This window comes from Lampris incognitus, chromosome 5, assembly GCF_029633865.1.
Source record: "Lampris incognitus isolate fLamInc1 chromosome 5, fLamInc1.hap2, whole genome shotgun sequence".
NCBI classification, from domain to species: domain Eukaryota; kingdom Metazoa; phylum Chordata; class Actinopteri; order Lampriformes; family Lampridae; genus Lampris; species Lampris incognitus.
In genome coordinates, this window is record NC_079215.1 from 3,493,852 (window position 1) to 3,511,348 (window position 17,497).

At 43.2% G+C, this 17,497-nt stretch overlaps 1 protein-coding gene across 3 annotated transcripts in view; it reads right to left on the minus strand.

Annotated features, from left to right (window-relative positions):
* LOC130113087 (centrosomal protein of 95 kDa-like) overlaps nt 1–10,153 on the minus strand; it is a 30,110-nt gene extending 19,957 nt beyond the window's left edge. For all 3 annotated transcript variants that reach the window (XM_056280599.1, XM_056280598.1, XM_056280597.1), the window contains exons 1-7: nt 9,986–10,153; nt 8,689–8,817; nt 8,189–8,296; nt 6,945–7,055; nt 5,660–5,777; nt 2,860–2,978; nt 1,071–1,300 (exon numbers count right to left, since the gene is read on the minus strand). In XM_056280599.1, coding sequence (XP_056136574.1) covers nt 1,071–1,300; nt 2,860–2,978; nt 5,660–5,777; nt 6,945–7,055; nt 8,189–8,296; nt 8,689–8,817; nt 9,986–10,010 — 840 coding nt within the window. In that variant the 5' untranslated portion in view covers nt 10,011–10,153. The remainder of the gene's footprint in view (nt 1–1,070; nt 1,301–2,859; nt 2,979–5,659; nt 5,778–6,944; nt 7,056–8,188; nt 8,297–8,688; nt 8,818–9,985) is intronic.
* Between the last annotated feature and the right edge of the window lie 7,344 nt (nt 10,154–17,497).

Genomic DNA, 17,497 nt, shown 5'->3' on the forward strand with positions numbered 1-17,497 from the left:
TGGAGACAAACCAAGAGAGGCAAGATTGAGGTGGTTTGGACCTGTGTGGAGGAGAGATGCTGGGTATATTTGGAGAAGGATGCTGAATATGGAGCTGCCAGGGAAGAGGAGAAGAGGAAGATCAAAGAGGAGGTTTATGGATGTGGTGAGGGAGGACATGCAGGTGGCTGGTGTGACAGAGGAAGATGCAGATGACAGGAAGAGATGGAAACGGATGGGCGTCTGGTTAGAGCAGCGGTCCATTCCGTTGCCTACCAACATGGGGCTCGTCGGTTCGAATCCCCGTATCACCTCCGGCTTGGTCGGGCGTCCCTACAGACACAATTGGCCGTGTCTACGAGTGGGAAGCGGATGTGGGTATATGTCCTGGTCACTGCACTAGCGCCTCCTCTGGTCAGTCGGGGCGCCTGTTCGGGGGGGAGGGGGAACTGGGGGGAATAGCGTGATCCTCCCATGTGCTACGTGCCCCTGGTGAAACTCCTCACTGTCAGGTGAAAAGAAGCAGCTGCCGACTCAACATGTATCGGAGGAGACATGCGGTAGTCTGCAGCCCTCCTTGGATCTGCAGAGGGGGTGGAGCCACAACCGGGACAGCTCGGAAGAGTGGGGTAATTGGCCAAGTACAATTGGGAGAAAAACACAAAAGAAAAGAGAGAGATGGAAACGGATGATCCACTGTAACGATCCCTAACGGGAGCAGCGAAAAGTAGTAGTAGTAGTAGTAGAGGTAAGCTTGAGTCAGGAGCTGCTCATCCTCCTTGTGGCTTTGTGGAGTCAAAGGGAAAAAAGTGTGTGTGCATATGTGTGTGTTTAGTAAAGCATAATTTCATACCTCTGACTTAAGCTGGAATATATATAGAAAAAGATGATTACGTACCAAAAATTATAGGTGGCATTTATTATCATTTATGATATATAGGGTAAAATACCTCATTGATCCTTGGGGTCCTGGAGAAAATGGCCAATGTCTAAAATGGCCAATCTACACACATACATCAGCCAATCATAGTGCATTTAACTGCGACTGAAACTTATGAAAAAGGCACCTTCATACCGTCTTATAAGCCTACCTCTGTATGGACAGGAGCACCTTCCTCTGTGTGTCCGAGACCGAAGCTGTCAGCTGGGGGCCGATGACTGGGTGAACAGGGGGCCGTGTAGGGTCTGTGAGGAGTATTGGTCTGGTAGGGGGGCTGAAGAGGAATGGCCGAGGGCAGTCGTTCTGTCAGTGGGGTGAGATGGGGCTCCAGAGGATCTGAGGTGGCAGTAGGGTCAGAAGCTCTGGGGGATGTGGACACTGCTGTAGTAGGAATAAATGAATAAATGTGATTCACATTTAAAACTTGAAGAGTCAAAGTGACCAGTTAACTATATAAAGGGCCTCAGTCTTTCCTGTGATAATAAATAATAATTGTGATCTGTGCATGTATAGAGATGGCACCGGTGTGTTTTTTGGAAAACCATCTCCTCCCCATCGCAATTGCTATTGCTCTTTATTTGATCTTGTCAACTTTGGTGGGGTTTTTTTAATGAGCTATAAAAATAAATTTGACTTGATTACAAAAATACAGGCTTCAAAACGTAATAGCCGATGTACAATTTCTAGTTAAGTTATTGATTAGTTTTTTTGTTGCCCTAAGGTTTAGTGAAAAATATAATGAAGACCACACTGAAAGAAGGGAGTCCATTAACGTTTCATATGCATTGTGATCCTTGTGTTTCCATGTCAGTTAAATGACACTGCCACAACCAAAATTGGCAACATTTCAGTCGTGCCACCACTGGGTTTAAACATGTACCCATGGTTCAGACTAACACAGAGCATATGTGCCCAATTTCATCCTATTTGAACCCTTGATGCTTAATTTTGTGCAATTATTTTTTGCAACAAATTTCAACTTGCACTTATCCAGGACCTGTCAGCTTTGCTCCACATCAGGTGCTCTTCTGGGCCACCAAAAGAGGGAAATGTATGTGGGACGATTCAATTAAACACACATTTTCCACACTGACAGACTTTGTGATTCAGACAATCTTTTGATTCTATTCTAGCGTTAAGGTAAATCATTTCCTTTCCAAAATTTGTCTTATCTCATTTTATTTTTTACAAATAAAGTCAAAACCAAAATCATCTTAACATACTAGCGGTTGGAGGGGTTTACGCTCCACTGAAATACCCAAGCATAGTAAACAAAGTGTACTACATCCATGGATGGTATTCAAACTTAGCACCTCTGAGGACTGAAAGAAACTCTGACTCTTGTCCCAAAATATGCAAATATTGACTTGGCATATGCTAATACACAATGTCGATGTCTGCAACCTCCTGTAGAGCTCCGGATGAAGAGCTCGGGAAAATAACTGTATTCACTTCATTCCCCCTTCTTGCCAAAATTAAGGCTTCCTTCCATGTTTGAAACATCAAATGCTTCACAAAACATCTTACATGCAGTACATCTCCACAAGCCATGCGAGACCCCTCTCCATATGTAGCTAACAATGTTGGCACAACTATATCCTGGCACAGCCTGATGTAGTTTGATGTTAAGTTTGATACTCGCCTTGCTGATACAAACTGCTGAGCCATAGTTGACTATTACTGTGCAGCATATCAAATTAAAACTCCCCAAGACAAAGTTGGCTTCCTGGCCATATGTAAAACTGACAAACTGCTCTGACTCCAAAATACCACTTAACAGGTTCCAGTGGGGAAGAAGACGAGGGCAAACAAGAAATACTGGATTTCTCTATCAATGCCTCTAGTCAGACTTGGTGCAAAGCCAATGTACACTGACACAAGGATATTTAACCAAACACTCCGTCTGTCATTGGCAAAATATGCATGTGTGCATGTCAAACCTTCTTGTTTGGCCTTGAACGTGCGTGCCGTGTCTCCCAGCCCAATGAGATCATTGGCTGATCCTGTCTCTTCTGCGTTCCAGGAATGGAGGGAAGGTTTACTGGACTGGATAGTAGACCTGAGGAATGACAAAATATAATCTAACCCCAATTTCACCAAACAGGTCAGATTTCTGCCAGAGTTAAAACAAAAAGTTGTGTATCTCCTGGTAAAACAACACAGTGTTGACATCATCACAGCATAGACTCGTTGGCTTGTGTTTATTTCATGGATTATGACAATACCCACTATCGTAACTGTAAATTAAAAAAATAAAATAAAATCGGGCATCCGGGTAGCGTAGCGGTCTATTCCATTGCCTACCAACATGTGGATCGCTGGTTCGAATCCCTGTGTTACCTCCAGCTTGGTCGGGCGTCCCTACAGACACAATTGGCCATGTCTGCGGGTGGGAAGCTGGGTGTGGGTATGTGTCCTGGTCGCTGCATTAGCACCTCCTCTGGTCGGTCGGGGTGCCTGTTCGGGGGGGAGGGGGAACTGAGGGGAACAGCGTGATCCTCCCACGTGCTACGTCCCCCTGGTGAATCTCCTCACTGTCAGGTGAAAAGAAGCGGCTGGCGACTCCACATATATGGGAGGGGGCATGTGGTAGTCTGCAGCCCTCCCCGGATCAGCAGAGGGGGTGGAGCAGAGACTGGGACGGCTCGGAAGAGTGGGGTAATTAGCCAAGTACAAATGGAAGAAAAAGGGGGAGAAAAAAAAAACCTTCTACAAAAGTCCTCTCGAACACTAGAACACGGTATTATAGCATTACCAACTAGTATTAAACAAGTAACGCTACAACTGGAAATGAAATTACTTGGTACGTTTGAAATCTGACCGCTGAACATTTGCAGAGGTGTGAGGAGAGCGAGCAAGCTGACTGTTGCGTCAACAGATTTCCTTACAGAATTTTCATTCATGCCGACAAAGTGAGGGAGTCACGCTGTAAATAAACGTCATCAGTTTCTGAGTCAAAATGGATTTGACACATGCAACATCTGACAACTATGATATCAATTTAAAAAAGTAGGCTGCACAGGTGCTCCGCTGAGTTTGAACAAAACTTGTTGCTTGTCACTGAATATTTAGGCTTTTGGTTTGTTGGTGTAAAGACCATAGCCAATGAATATCTAGCAAACACTTACATCTTAACACTGGAACAGTTGTTCAAATATGAAAATTGTGATAATGGGTTGTTGGATAATGGACACATTTCATAAGTTGTGGTTAGTTGTGACAGATCGCTCAGCATTTAGCTATAACTGATACCAACCAACCTTGATTTCCTCTGCCTCATTAAAACCTGGCATAAAGTCCTAGGCTAGTTCTCATTAAACCAGACCACACCCATAGGATTCACATACACTGATAAACCCCGTCTTGAGGGGCAAGGAGGTGGTGTTGCTGCTGTTCACAGGAATGACATAAAACAACCACCATTTCCATCCCTGCTGCTCATTCTTTCGAACACCTTGCCTTCAAACTCTCTAGTCCCACGCCCTTGGTCACTACCGTTATCTACCCCCTCCCCCTCCCCCAAAAGCCAAAACCCTCCATTCTCTCTGACCTCTCTGATTTTCTGACCCAGCTATCTGCCATCTCCGTTTTCCTCCTGGGTGATTTCAATAGTCACACTGATGACACCAGCTGTAACTCTCCCATAGAATTCCTGGAAATGCTGCAAGGCTTCAACTTCACACAACATATCACCTTCTCCGCTCACAGATGTGGTCACATCCTGGATTTGGTCTGCCCCACTAGTCTCACAATACAACAACTATACATCCTAAACCTCCAATATCTCTGACCACCTGGCAGTTACCATGGACACTGACATCCCTACCCCATCCCAAAAGTCATGTCCTTCAGAAATCTCAAATCTACGTATCTCCCCCTCAGCTTTCTGCCTCTCTTGCCAGTGAAATGTCTGCCTCCCCTCCCCCACTGTCTGATAATCCCTCCGATCTTGTTAATCAATATAATGACACACTCTCCTACTGTCTTGATCGGCTGGCTCCCATTAAAACCTAAACAGTCTCATTAACACAGTCAGCTCCCTGGTAGACTCTTGAACTCCAGCAAATGAAATCCCCTAAATGCCAGCTCAAAAGACTCCACTAGAAAACTGGTTTAACAGCTCATCTCCAAGCCTACTCAGACTACCTTCAACAATACAATGATGACTCTTTTTATCTTATGTAAAGCGTCTTTGTGTATCTTGAAAACCACTAAACAAATAAAATCTATTCATTCATCCATCCATCCATTATCCAAACTGCTTATCCTGCTCTCAGGGTCACGGGGATGCTGGAGCCGATCCCAGTAGATATTGGGCGGCAGGCGGGGAGACACCCTGGATAGGCTGCCAGGCTATCACAGGGCCCACCCACCCACACACACACACACACACACACACACAATTTAGTACAGCCGAGTCACCTGACCTACATGTCTTTGGACTGTGGGAGGAAACTGGAGCACCAGGAGGAAACCCACGCAGACACGGGGAGAACATAGAGGACGACCCGCGACAACCCCCTAGGTTGGACTACCCCGGGGCTCGAACCCAGAACCTTCTTGCTGTGAGGTGACCGCGCTAACCACTGCACTACTGTGCCACCCAAGATAGGAGTTATGTCAGTTACAATTCTTGACAATAGTGTTTCATGCCCCTTTTGAGGAGAAATGTTCATTCATTCATTATCATCATTATCATCATTATTATTAACGAGCAGCAGGACAGGGAGAAGCACTTACAATTCACTGGAAGACAGGGACGCTCCTTCAAAGAGGGCATCCTTCTGTTCTCCAGCCTGGGGGCCCACCGGCTGTGTAACTCCACAAGGTACATCCTCAATGTGTATGTCATCCAGTTCTTATGGAGCAAGAAATAAATGGAGAGACAGAAAGGGAGAGCAAGAGAGAGACAGAGAATGAGAGACAGACAGGCCAAAATGGGATGCAAGACAAAGCAGAAAATGTTTTGCTGATCAAGAAAGTTTGCCAATCTTAATAAACTTTCCTAATGTCGCTCATATAGGTCACATGAAATAAAATACAAATAAATCATTTTCAAAAAGCATATCATTAAAAAAGGGGCAAATAAGAAGTCAAGCTTGAAAAATGTAAAGAAGAATGCTTGACTGATTAAATCATTATAATGACCCTGATGACATTTTGAAGGGAAATAAACGAACATTTTTGAATTAAAAAGATAATATCGCGATACTCGAGTGTATCGATATTTCCTTACAGCCCTGCTTAACTATCTCGGTTAGAAAAGCAAATGTCAAGAAGTATGGGTCTCACTTGTTAGAAATCCTTCCAAGTGACTTAAAATGTAATGAAAACACTCAAAACACTGAAAATGTCATGTTCTCTTTTGGGATTCCAAATCCCAAAAGGGAACTCGACGCCCAACACCAATTCTGGTGCCAAAAACAGAAGCGCTACATGACTTGTCACCATGAGAAACTGAAAATAATGTTGTTGAACCGAATCCATTTCTTCCAAGCTCAAATCAGCATCTCAATATTAAAGAAAACAGCTCTGATGGCCTACTTTAACAAAGTAAACAGGCCAGTCAAAGCTTCCTTTATACTTCTTCCTTTACTGCAGATCTAGGTCATTTGATTAGACCTTTGAAAAATGCACATTGATTTTGGAGGCAGAAACAGTCATTAAGCTCTAATTTGAGTCTGTCAGTGGACACTGAGACAAGCCAGGCACAGACACAAAGGCACCCTCAGTTCTGCCATTTGAACAGGGCCAGCTACTGCCAGCAGAGCAGTAAAGCCCTATACAGCAGGTTTTACACTGAGCACCTCATGTCCAGTCCATGTTAAGTAATGGACTGAGAATCTAAACAATTTTTTTTTAACTTTTACAGATGCTGGTACACATTTTCACAGTGGACAATGCTTAACAAAAAAAGTTAAACCAACATGGTATGTACTTTCCTAAATAGGAGATCTACCAACAAGCCTTAAATTCATCAACTTGTTTCTGAAGGATTGAGAAAACTGATGAATGACATGCCTACCTCCACTCTGAGACTCTTCACAGACGTCTTCGTTTAGATATTCCAGTAGCCCATCGAAGATCTCAAGGAGGTTCTTGATAGACTCTTTGTCCCCTCGGACAATGTTTTCCCCTATTATCACACAGACATTAACATCAGAGCAGCACGTTGAATCACGGGCATAATACTTTGGCAATTGAAACCATACCACTTTGGTAAGAGAAGGCCCTTTTCATCATGTTGTGGTACATTTCAAGCTTGGAGACATCTTATACTGGCTCGGAAAAGGGACAGCAACTCTAACTTTGACAATTTAAAGGAATGAGCAAGGGTCCCACAAAAACTAAAGTGATGAGATCACATGATTTTCTTTCATCTTCAGTTAATGGATCTCTGGAAATATTTAGTTATTTTTGCTTCAAATATTTTTATTGGAAGCATTTGTGCAAAAATCTCGACAGTTACACAGAATTGACAACCGCTTCCATTTTTACACTACTTCACAAAAATGGCTCAAGATAAAAGGGAGAAAGAGAAGGAAAAGAAAAAAACAAAAACAAAGGGGGACATACCCATCCATCCACCTGCCCAGAACTACTTGTAATTTTTAAGTTTGTGTACATTTTGTGGGTTCTCAAGAAAAGAAACAAATGGTGACCATGTTTTTAAAAATTGCTTCAGTTTCTCTTTCAAGGTAAACCCACTTCTCTCTAGGTGGAGCAACATCAGCTTTTTTTCCAGAATTTAAGTATAATTTTTCTTGCTGCTGTTAGCCTGTAGGAGACGAAGCTCCAGAAGGATTTTCTGTATAGTGAAGAAGAAGATGTTAAATATTTTGATCCAAAGGCTTTCTATTTCGGGGGCAAAGTATAAAACTGTAGGTTAAAGCGGCTTCCTGGAACTGACATCTGTTGCAGAAAGGGGAAACATTGGGGAATATTTTATTCAGTTTAGAATTTGAACAGTATAACCTTTGCAGCGTTTTAAACTGTATCAGCCAATGTCTGGCATTTATAGAGCGAGTATGAATATATTATAAGCTTTCGTCGCATATCCCATCTGAGATTTGCTGATGCAGCTCATCCTCCCATGCACACTTGTAAACCTAAGATAAAGGGGGGTAATTTTTTTTGTAGAATATTGTAAATGTAGATTCAATATCCTATTTGTTAGGTGTTTTTTTAAAAGTAAATTTCAGTGACTCACAAACACACACACACACACTGACTTGTGAAGAGTGAAATGATAGTGGCATTGTCTCCTACCTGTGATGTGAGAGAGGCTGATCTGAAGGTAGTCCAGAGCCAGTGAGTCGATCACACACTGAACATTATGCATGTCATCTTCCTGACTGCATGGGGCCGCAATATAGTCTGAACACACGCACACACACACACACACACACACACACACACACACACACACAAAATGGGATAGATTGACCAAGACATGCATGTACACAAACAAATACAATGAAATTAGTATATGCAATGTTAAAAAGCTACATATGAAAAAATAAGTACTTGCATATGAATAGCCCTGTGTTCCGTTCTGTTAACAATAATGACCACTTGACATAGGACACAGTTTAACAAGCAGGTTTGTGTTGGGAGGCATTCTTCACATTCTAAGCATGCTCAGGGAAACGTTCACTCAACAAATACCCATACTGTTGATCTTACAGACTTGGTGTTATGAGTGAAAATAAATGCCTTTATTTACCATTTCAAGTTTAAAACTAAAATCATGTGCAGCTTAGTCTTACCTGGAACTTTCTCCCCCAAGATATTCTCATAGAGTGCGATGAAAACATTTGCGTCACAGTCAGTCACCCTCCTCAGCCTCAGGTTTATGTGACACTTGCTGAGCAGATCGTTCGCCACATCTACCCAATCTGCAAAGGGGAACAATAATCTAGTTCTTGTCCAACAGACCAATGAATTGAAAACTGAGTTGAACGTAATAGAAATGGAAAGAGTGCATTTTTACTATAAAGACACAGATTGCAAATTACCTGTGTACAGGTTGACACATAATGCTTATGTTGACAGATAAAAGTTTACATAATGGTGTAAAATACAGACTATATGACGCGACTGTGTATAAGAAGTAAATCTGGGATGCATTTTTTTTAAAAGTGCATAAGCAACAAAAAAAATATTGGAGTGGAAGAATTGTCTTTGCTGCCACAATGAAGATCACTATGAGCAACGCAGACTGAGTCCTTACTCGAAAGCACAACGTGTAAAACATCCCTGGGTTACCGTTTAACGACTGCCTCCAGTTCGCGGGGAAACAACGGGTGTTAGCGGGGAAACGATACATAATAACAGCACACACGGGGATATAACGTTGGCCGACTGCTGTTGTACGGCCAGACTCGTTACATCGTTACAAAAGAGAAGACTAGCATAATGTTAAATGAGGTAGCACACTATGGATTAGTTACCCACCAGGCTGATGTTGGCTTGCCAACAAGGCTGTCTACTTATTATAAAGACAGATATGTACTTGACGACGATTCCCATGGAAACGTTGCACAGCAGGCTATTCTAACAACGCTATGGCCCAACTGAACAGACCTAGCGTTCACGATGGGGCCAACAGCTGTGGACATATCTGACAGTTTCCTGGTTCGTTGTTCCAGCAACGGGTGAACTGTATGGAAATACAGGCTGCGGGTGTCGGGTTGAGCTGTGAGGGCGCGACATTCACACCAAGTCTACACCGCAGGGTACGCGGGTGTTCCGGTCTACCACACACACCACTAAACCAAGACCTGCAAACCGGGACCCAACGTACACCCGAGCACCCTCGGGACGTCCCTCGCAGGGAGGCACCGTAGCCACAAAAAGGGAACCGACATTAACGCTGACGGCACGCCCCGTAGTCGTGTTAATTAACGCCACCCCGTTAATTGTGTAATGAGTCGCTAGTAAGCTAGCAGCGAGCCGCCACCGACAAGGCTAGGAGCGAAACGAGAGGAGCTAAGCTAGCGTAAATGTACCGCGCTGGTATCTCTTTACCCCCCCCCCCGGGGTGGTGACTTTCCTCCCGCCTACCTCGTTCGGCCTCCTGGGTTCCCATGAAACAGCTGTCGGCGGGACTCAAGCCGGGGCTAAGAAGGGGGCCGGCGGCCGGATTCAGCTGCGCGGGTTTCAACGCTGCACTGCGCCGCGGCGTTGTCCGGGAATGGGGGAACTCGCCGCTGGCCGGCTGCGCCGCTCGCTTCTCGCTGTCACCATTTTCGAATTGAGCTGCTCTCTGATTGGACGGCCCGCCCGTCCTGTGTTTCCGGAAGTACCCTCTCGACAGCGCTCTTACTTCGACGCAAAACAAGTTTAAACAAAAGGAATGCGCTGCACTTGTATGAATATCTACGCGCTTTAATTCCTGATGGTTTTTTTAAGGAATTCTCTTTACGTTTGTTGTTATTCTTCACTCCCTCTGTTTGCTTGTTTGAAGTGCGTTTTTTAAAAGATATTTCCTTCTTCTTCGTCTTCTTCTTCGTCTTCGTCTTCTTCTTCTTCTTCTTCTTCTTGCTTTCCCCATTAGGTGCCATTAAGATGATTCTGATTCAAATGATCATCATTATAATTATAATTATTATTACTATTATTCTTTTTGTATCTTAACAGCGGCTGAAATCTAGCTTTAAGATGCATTACCGCCGCCTACCGCTCTGGAGTATGACTCAAAGCGCTGTGCTCCTGTGCCACTCGGTGCAGAATTCCTTTGTGGCCTGTTTATTTATAGAAACATTTAATTCAATTCTAAGTTTATTTGTGAACAGCTAAGAAAGAAAGAAATGTGTTCTTTGGTATTTATTTATCAGTCCACTGGAAAATGAGGCTAACCTTCTAAACGCAGATTTATCATCCACTGTATTTGTTCAACAAGACCAGGTCAAAACATATATATATCCATCCATCCATTATCCGAACCGCTTATCCTGCTCTCAGGGTCGCGGGGATGCTGGAGTCTATCCCAGCAGTCATTGGGCGGCAGGCGGGGAGACACCCTGGACAGCCCGCCAGACCATCACACACACACACACACACACACACACACACACACACACACACATACACATATATATATATGTATGTGTGTGTGTGTGTGTGTGTGTGTGTGTGTGTATATGTATATATATGTATATATATGTATGTATATATATGCGCTGAATGCACTCATCAGGCAGCTGATGAGTGCATTTAGCACAAAACAAGCTTGTTCTGCCATTTAGCAACTTTGAGCTGTAACAAAATATATCTTTGCTCCTGAATTGTTGAGCTCTTTTTTCCTACACCGAAGGTTTCATTGCAACATCCTGTGGACATATATATGTGTGTGTGTGTGTGTGTGTGTGTGTGTGTGTGTGTGTGTGTGTGTGTGTGTGTGTGGACATTGTGGTGAAGTTGTTACAGGGATAGCCAGTGGTAGTGTCTATAATGTGAATTCCAGGATATGAAATGCTCATCTGCATTTTCCTGCAGTGGTCCCAGGGATATTTGTCGTGAAGGTGTCGTGAAGTAGCATGTCACATGACGTGGTCAAGCTGCGTTCGATAAGAAAGGCTCAAATGCAGTTGCAAGAACAACAGTATCCATATCTCGAGTGTTTCATTTGATAAAGAACTTAATTTCATTGTAATTGTAAGTATTCTAAATATCTATTAACCCCCCCTTTCATCTGTTTTGGGGTTTTTTCTGCGGATGTCTCGTTTTTCTAAGACTCACCCTGTATTGATAGGCGAGTTCACTGCAGCACCGTGAACTGCGCATCACTTGCAACCGCTATCTGCCCCGGCTCAAGGTCCGATCCACAATGGATTACATTCACAGCGTAAACACGCCCATAGAGATGTGTAGCCGTGTGCACTTTGCACTTGTTCTGCGTCTGATTGCAACTGTCCGTGTGGCAAAGCATAAATGGTGGCTTTGCACCAAGAACACAGTACGCAGGTTCAATGTCATCCTTGATGCCATCAAGTAAAGCGAGGATTGTTTGACCTGGCAACCTGTATCTGCGAATGATTTCGGTCTCAGTTAAATCAGAAAGTGATATTCTCCTGCAAAATATCTGCTGATGTGCATGACGATGCACTGGCCTGGCTACAGTCACTGCTGCCATGATCCCTGGAGAGTCTGGGCGTCAGTTACCACAAACTCTGATGACGCTAATCATTTTCACTGTACTACTACTACTATTACTACTACTACTACTACTACTTTCGGCTGCTCCCGTTAGGGGGCGCCACAGCAGATCATCTGCTTCCATTTCTTCCTGTCTTCTTCATCTTCTTCTGTCTCACCAACCACCTACATGTCCTCCCTCACCACATCCATAACCCTCCTCTTTGGCCTTCCTCTTCTCCTCTTCCCTGCCAGCTCCATATTCAGCATCCTTCTCCCAGTATACCCAGCATCTCTCCTCCACACATGTCCAAACCATCTCAATCTTGTCTCTCTTGCTTTGTCTCCAAACCGTCCAACCTGAGCGGTCCCTCTAATATACTCCTTCCTAATCCTGTCCTTCTTCATCACTCCCAGTGAAAATCTTATCATCTTCATCTCTGTCACCTCCACCTCCACCTCCTGTCTTTTCATCAGTGCCACTGTCTCCAAACCATATAACATAGCTGGTCTCACTACCATCTTGTAAACCTTCCCTTTAACTCTTGCTGGTACCCTTCTGTCACACATCACTCCTGACACTCTTCTCCACCCACTCCACCCTGCCTGCACTCTCTTCTTCACCTCTCTCCTGCACTCCCCGTTACTTTGGACAGTTGACCCCAAGTATTTAAACTCATACACCTTCATCACCTCCACTCCTTACATCCTCACCATTCCACTGTCCTCCCTCTCATTCACGCATAGGTATTCCGTCTTGCTCCTACTGACTTTCATTCCTCTTCTCTCCAGTGCATACCTCCACCTCTCCAGGCTCTCCTCCACCTGCACCCTACTCTCACTACAGATCACAATGTCATCTGCAAACATCATAGTCCACAGAGACTCCTGCCTGAGCTCGTCCGTCAACCTGTCCATCACAACTACAAACAAGAAAGGGCTCTTTTTTCACTCTAACTGCATGTGGCTATTATTGATGGTGTTTGTGAATTTGACTTTTTTTTTTGCAATGAGGCTCATTTGCATAGAAAGGGGCCAATTTTGCACCAAATTTAAGTATATTACCAAATTTAAATACGTGCAAATAGCACCGGAGCATCGAGACGCTATTTGTTTGGCAGCACAGTGAGGGGTGCATTTCAGCCTTTGCGGGTGCTTTCAGAAATATACGGTTTCTTTTTGTCTTATTTGTGCAGGTTTAGTAGCCACAAAAGCCGCACAATCCTTCTATGAATTCGCAGTGAGTGTTTTTTCAGAGTTATTGTTATTTGGGGGCTTTTCTAACACCTTGTTCTGGCTATTCTTCAAGAAACCACGCCAGTCTTCTGAGTTCAGGGTAGCTGCTGCAGGCCCATTTATTTCTGGCACAACTCAACTCTGGCAAAATCAAAATGAACAGGTAATGCATCGTAAAGCTTTATCTAGCTAAACCGCAAGATAAAGTTGATCAGCCACAGCATGAAGATATGGGAAAGAGTAATAGAAGCTAGGTTAAGAGGAGGAGAGGTGATGATCAGCAGCAGCAGTATGGTTTCATGTCATGAAAGAGCACCACAGATGTGATGTTTGCTTTGAGAATGTTGATGGAGAAGTATAGAGGAGGCCAGAAGGAGGTACACTGTGTCTTTGTGGATTTAGAGAAAGCATACGACAGGGTGCCGAGAGAGGAGGTGTGGTATTGTATGAGGAAGAAGAAGTTTGTGGAAGTGGTGCAGGATATGTATGAGGGCAGTGTGACAGTGGTGAGGTGTGTGGTTGGAATGACAGATGGGTTCAAGGTGGAGGTGGGATTACATCAAGGATCGGCTCTGAGCCCTTTCTTGTTTGCAATGGTGATGGACAGGTTGACGGACGAGCTCAGGCAGGAGTCTCCGTGGACTATGATGTTTGTGGATGACATTGTGATCTGTAGTGAGAGTAGGGTGCAGGTGGAGGAGAGCCTGGAGAGGTGGAGGTATGCACTGTGTCTATGTGGGTTTCCTCCGGGGGCTCTGGTTTCCTCCCACAGCCCAAAAACGTGTAGGTCAGGTGAGTCAGCCGTACTACAATGCCCCTAGGTGTGAATGTGTGTGTGTGTGTGTGTGTGTGTGTGTGTTAGTGTGGGTGCTGTGTGATGGCCTGACAGCCTGTCCAGGGTGTCTCCCCACCTGCTGCCTGGTGACTGCTGGGATAGGCTCCAGCATCCCCACGACCCTGAGAGCAGGAGAAACGGTTCGGATGGATGGATTTTTTTATGCAAAAGGTTAACTATCTCAAAAAAAAGTAAAAGTGATCATGCATTTTTGAAAAAAGACCAAAAAAAAGAAAAAAGCTGAACATGCTGAATATTCTAAAAGTTGAATGCCCATAATAGCATGGAAGAATAAAAATGAGTAAGTAAGTGCCAGTGTAAAAGAAAAGGATTGCTGCTGCTGCTGCTGAACACACCAAAAGCCTTAAAAAAGTAGACATGTGAAGTAAAAGTGAAGCAAGCACTACACTAATTATTAACGAGCATCCGAATAAATATGAATGATCACTTCAGCCTTACCAGATGTCAATTAGATCGCCCCTGGCAACAAATCCAGAGACAGGAGGCTGTAGAGCCGGTAAGGTATTGGTTAGATTGTGGTGTTTAGTTCTTGACCAGTGCTGTGAAAGGAAAACAGAGTGATGACATTATGCTAATCGTACATTAATTACGCTGATTGGGCTGGATGTATTGCCTGGGATTTCTTGTTAGTGTTATGTTTTCCTTTTTGGCTTTTTAAAAAAAATTTATTTGGAATCACATATTAACAGCATTTTTACTTAATCATCTTTAGTTAGATGCTTTTATAAAGTGACCCATCTTTTCTGCATTTTACAGAGTAATTATAGAGCACAAAAATTGAACATGGGTGTTTTTCCATTTGAGATAAAAGAAAAAAGAAAGAGAAAGTACAAAAACCCCACTTACATAAACAAATTTAAACAAAAAGAGGACGTTTTGGGGAAATATACAATTTCCATTTCTCCCAAATTTTCCCAAATTTAGTTTCCTCAAGCCTCATGGAGAAGGTGATTCTTTCAATCAAACACATGTCATAAATTATACCATGCCAGTCTTCTATAGATGACATCATACCAGTTCTCTATAGATGACACCATACCAGTTCTCTATAGATGACATCATACCAGTCCTCTGTAGATGACATCACACCAGTCCTCTATAGATGACATCATACCAGTCATCTGTAGATGGGCTGTCTGGTTTAAGCCATTTCTTTGTAATTGCTTTTCTAGCAGCTACACTCAGTATTCCAAATAAGTAACTTGTATTAATGTTTGTGGGTGTTGCAGGCAATAGACCAAAGAGGAGTTCATCCCAATTAAAAGCAATGCTTGCCCCAAATATAGTCACTAATTCTATATAAATCTTACGCCAAAAGGTATTTACTTTTGGGCAGGCCCAAAACAAGTGGTAGTGATTGGCTTCCTGGGAGCTACAGTTTCTCCAGCAGCTGGACGAGCCTGAGTGGTGAGACGTCTGAACAGGTGTGATAAAATGTCTGCTAAGACTCTTCCAGCCAAACACTCCCCATGAGGCTGAGCTTGTTATCCTCCACTGAGATTTACAATATTTTGTCCAAACTTCCTCAGGAATGGAGCTGTTAGTTTCCGTTTCCCTTTTTTGTTGTTGTTTTATGTAGGTGGTCCTTGCTTATCTTAATCTCCTGAAGTCCCCTGCATAGTTTAGAGATTATTTCAAGCCCCTTCTAGTGAAGCTGCTGGACCCCTATTGTATTTGTTAGGATTATTATTATTTTTCTCCACTAAAAGTGTCTGAGGCTCAGCAACCATAAGTCCTAGACCAACCCACTTTGGTACGTGGATTCCTATGGCCCCCCACTACTCAGGCACCACAAATCACCTATGTCAGCCAGATGGTGGCGCTATAACAAAGGGTCATGCTTAAAAGGCCATAACTCCCACAGCATAAGTCAGATCAACACAAAACTTCATCGACCCATGCATCTCAATGTGCTCAACAATTTTACTATTGGGACCACCTATGTCAGTCATATAGTTTGCCCGCTATTTTGATTTATTTGGTGTGGAAGCGCTGCAGCTCTACATACCACACGCCAGGACACCACCTGGGTTTAACGACATACTTTTTCTTTTTACGGCAGTCGGCTAGGACGCAAGAACTCACACACCGTCTGGTCCAGTTTTGGAAACTCTGGCACATGTTTCTGAAGCAATGGAAGTGTTACGACATTTTAAAAAATTACAGTAATCGTCTAGTCCAGTGGTTCTCAACCTTTTTGGGGCCCTGGACCCCCTGCGTATGTTTGATCTACCCTGAGGACCCCTCCACCTGATCTTGGGGGAGGGGGGTTGCAATTTGATAGAAACAGTAGAAACTGCATTTTAAATTGCATTATAGCATTTATTCACTCTTTGGGGCAAAAATAAGAGCTTTCAGTTGTAACTTAGATATAGTTAACAAAACAGAATTCTTATGCAGTAACTTTCAGATATATGTAACAAAACAGAATATGTATTCAGTAACTTTCAGATATATGTAACAACACAGAATATGTATTCAGTAACTTTCAGATATATGTAACAACACAGAATATGTATTCAGTAACTTTCAGATATATGTAACAACACAGAATATGTATTCAGTAACTTTCAGATATATGTAACAAAACAGAATATGTATTCAGTAACTTTCAGATATATGTAACAACACAGAATATGTATTCAGTAACTTTCAGATATATGTAACAACACAGAATATGTATTCAGTAACTTTCAGATATATGTAACAAAACAGAATATGTATTCAGTAACTTTCAGATATATGTAACAAAACAGAATTTTTATGCAGTAACTTTTAACAATGCAAACGGGAGCGAGATCTCTTATTAAAATACAATAAATGACACTTGTGAAACAGATGTAATTAGAGAAAAAAGTCCCGTTACCCTTTATAGTTTAGGTAGATAAAGGTCTCAGTCACATTTGAGTAAAATAATCCTATTTCTATAAATGTCATAGGATCTTTTTTTAAAGATGTTATTTTCACGGACCCCTTGCAATTACACCACGGACCACTAGGGGTCCGCGGACCCCCGGTTGAGAACCACTGGTCTAGGACACAGGCGACCCAAGTAATCCGACATTGTCGTATCTAGTTGGAAACTCGGGTAGGCTGCTGTTTCTGAAGCAAGATTCTTCAGTCTTTATTACATTACCAACAGCGGTTTAGTGTCATGTTGGAACGGTAGTCTATTACAGGCCGGGTGTATAAAAGGCCCCTACGTATCATAGCGTTCTGTGCTGACAAGCGAGGAGAGTGTGCTAAGAAGGTGGAAGGAGTACTTTGAGGGGCTGATGAATGAAGAAAATGAGAGAGAGAGAAGGTTGGATGATGTAGGGATAGTGAATCAGGAAGTTCAGCGGATT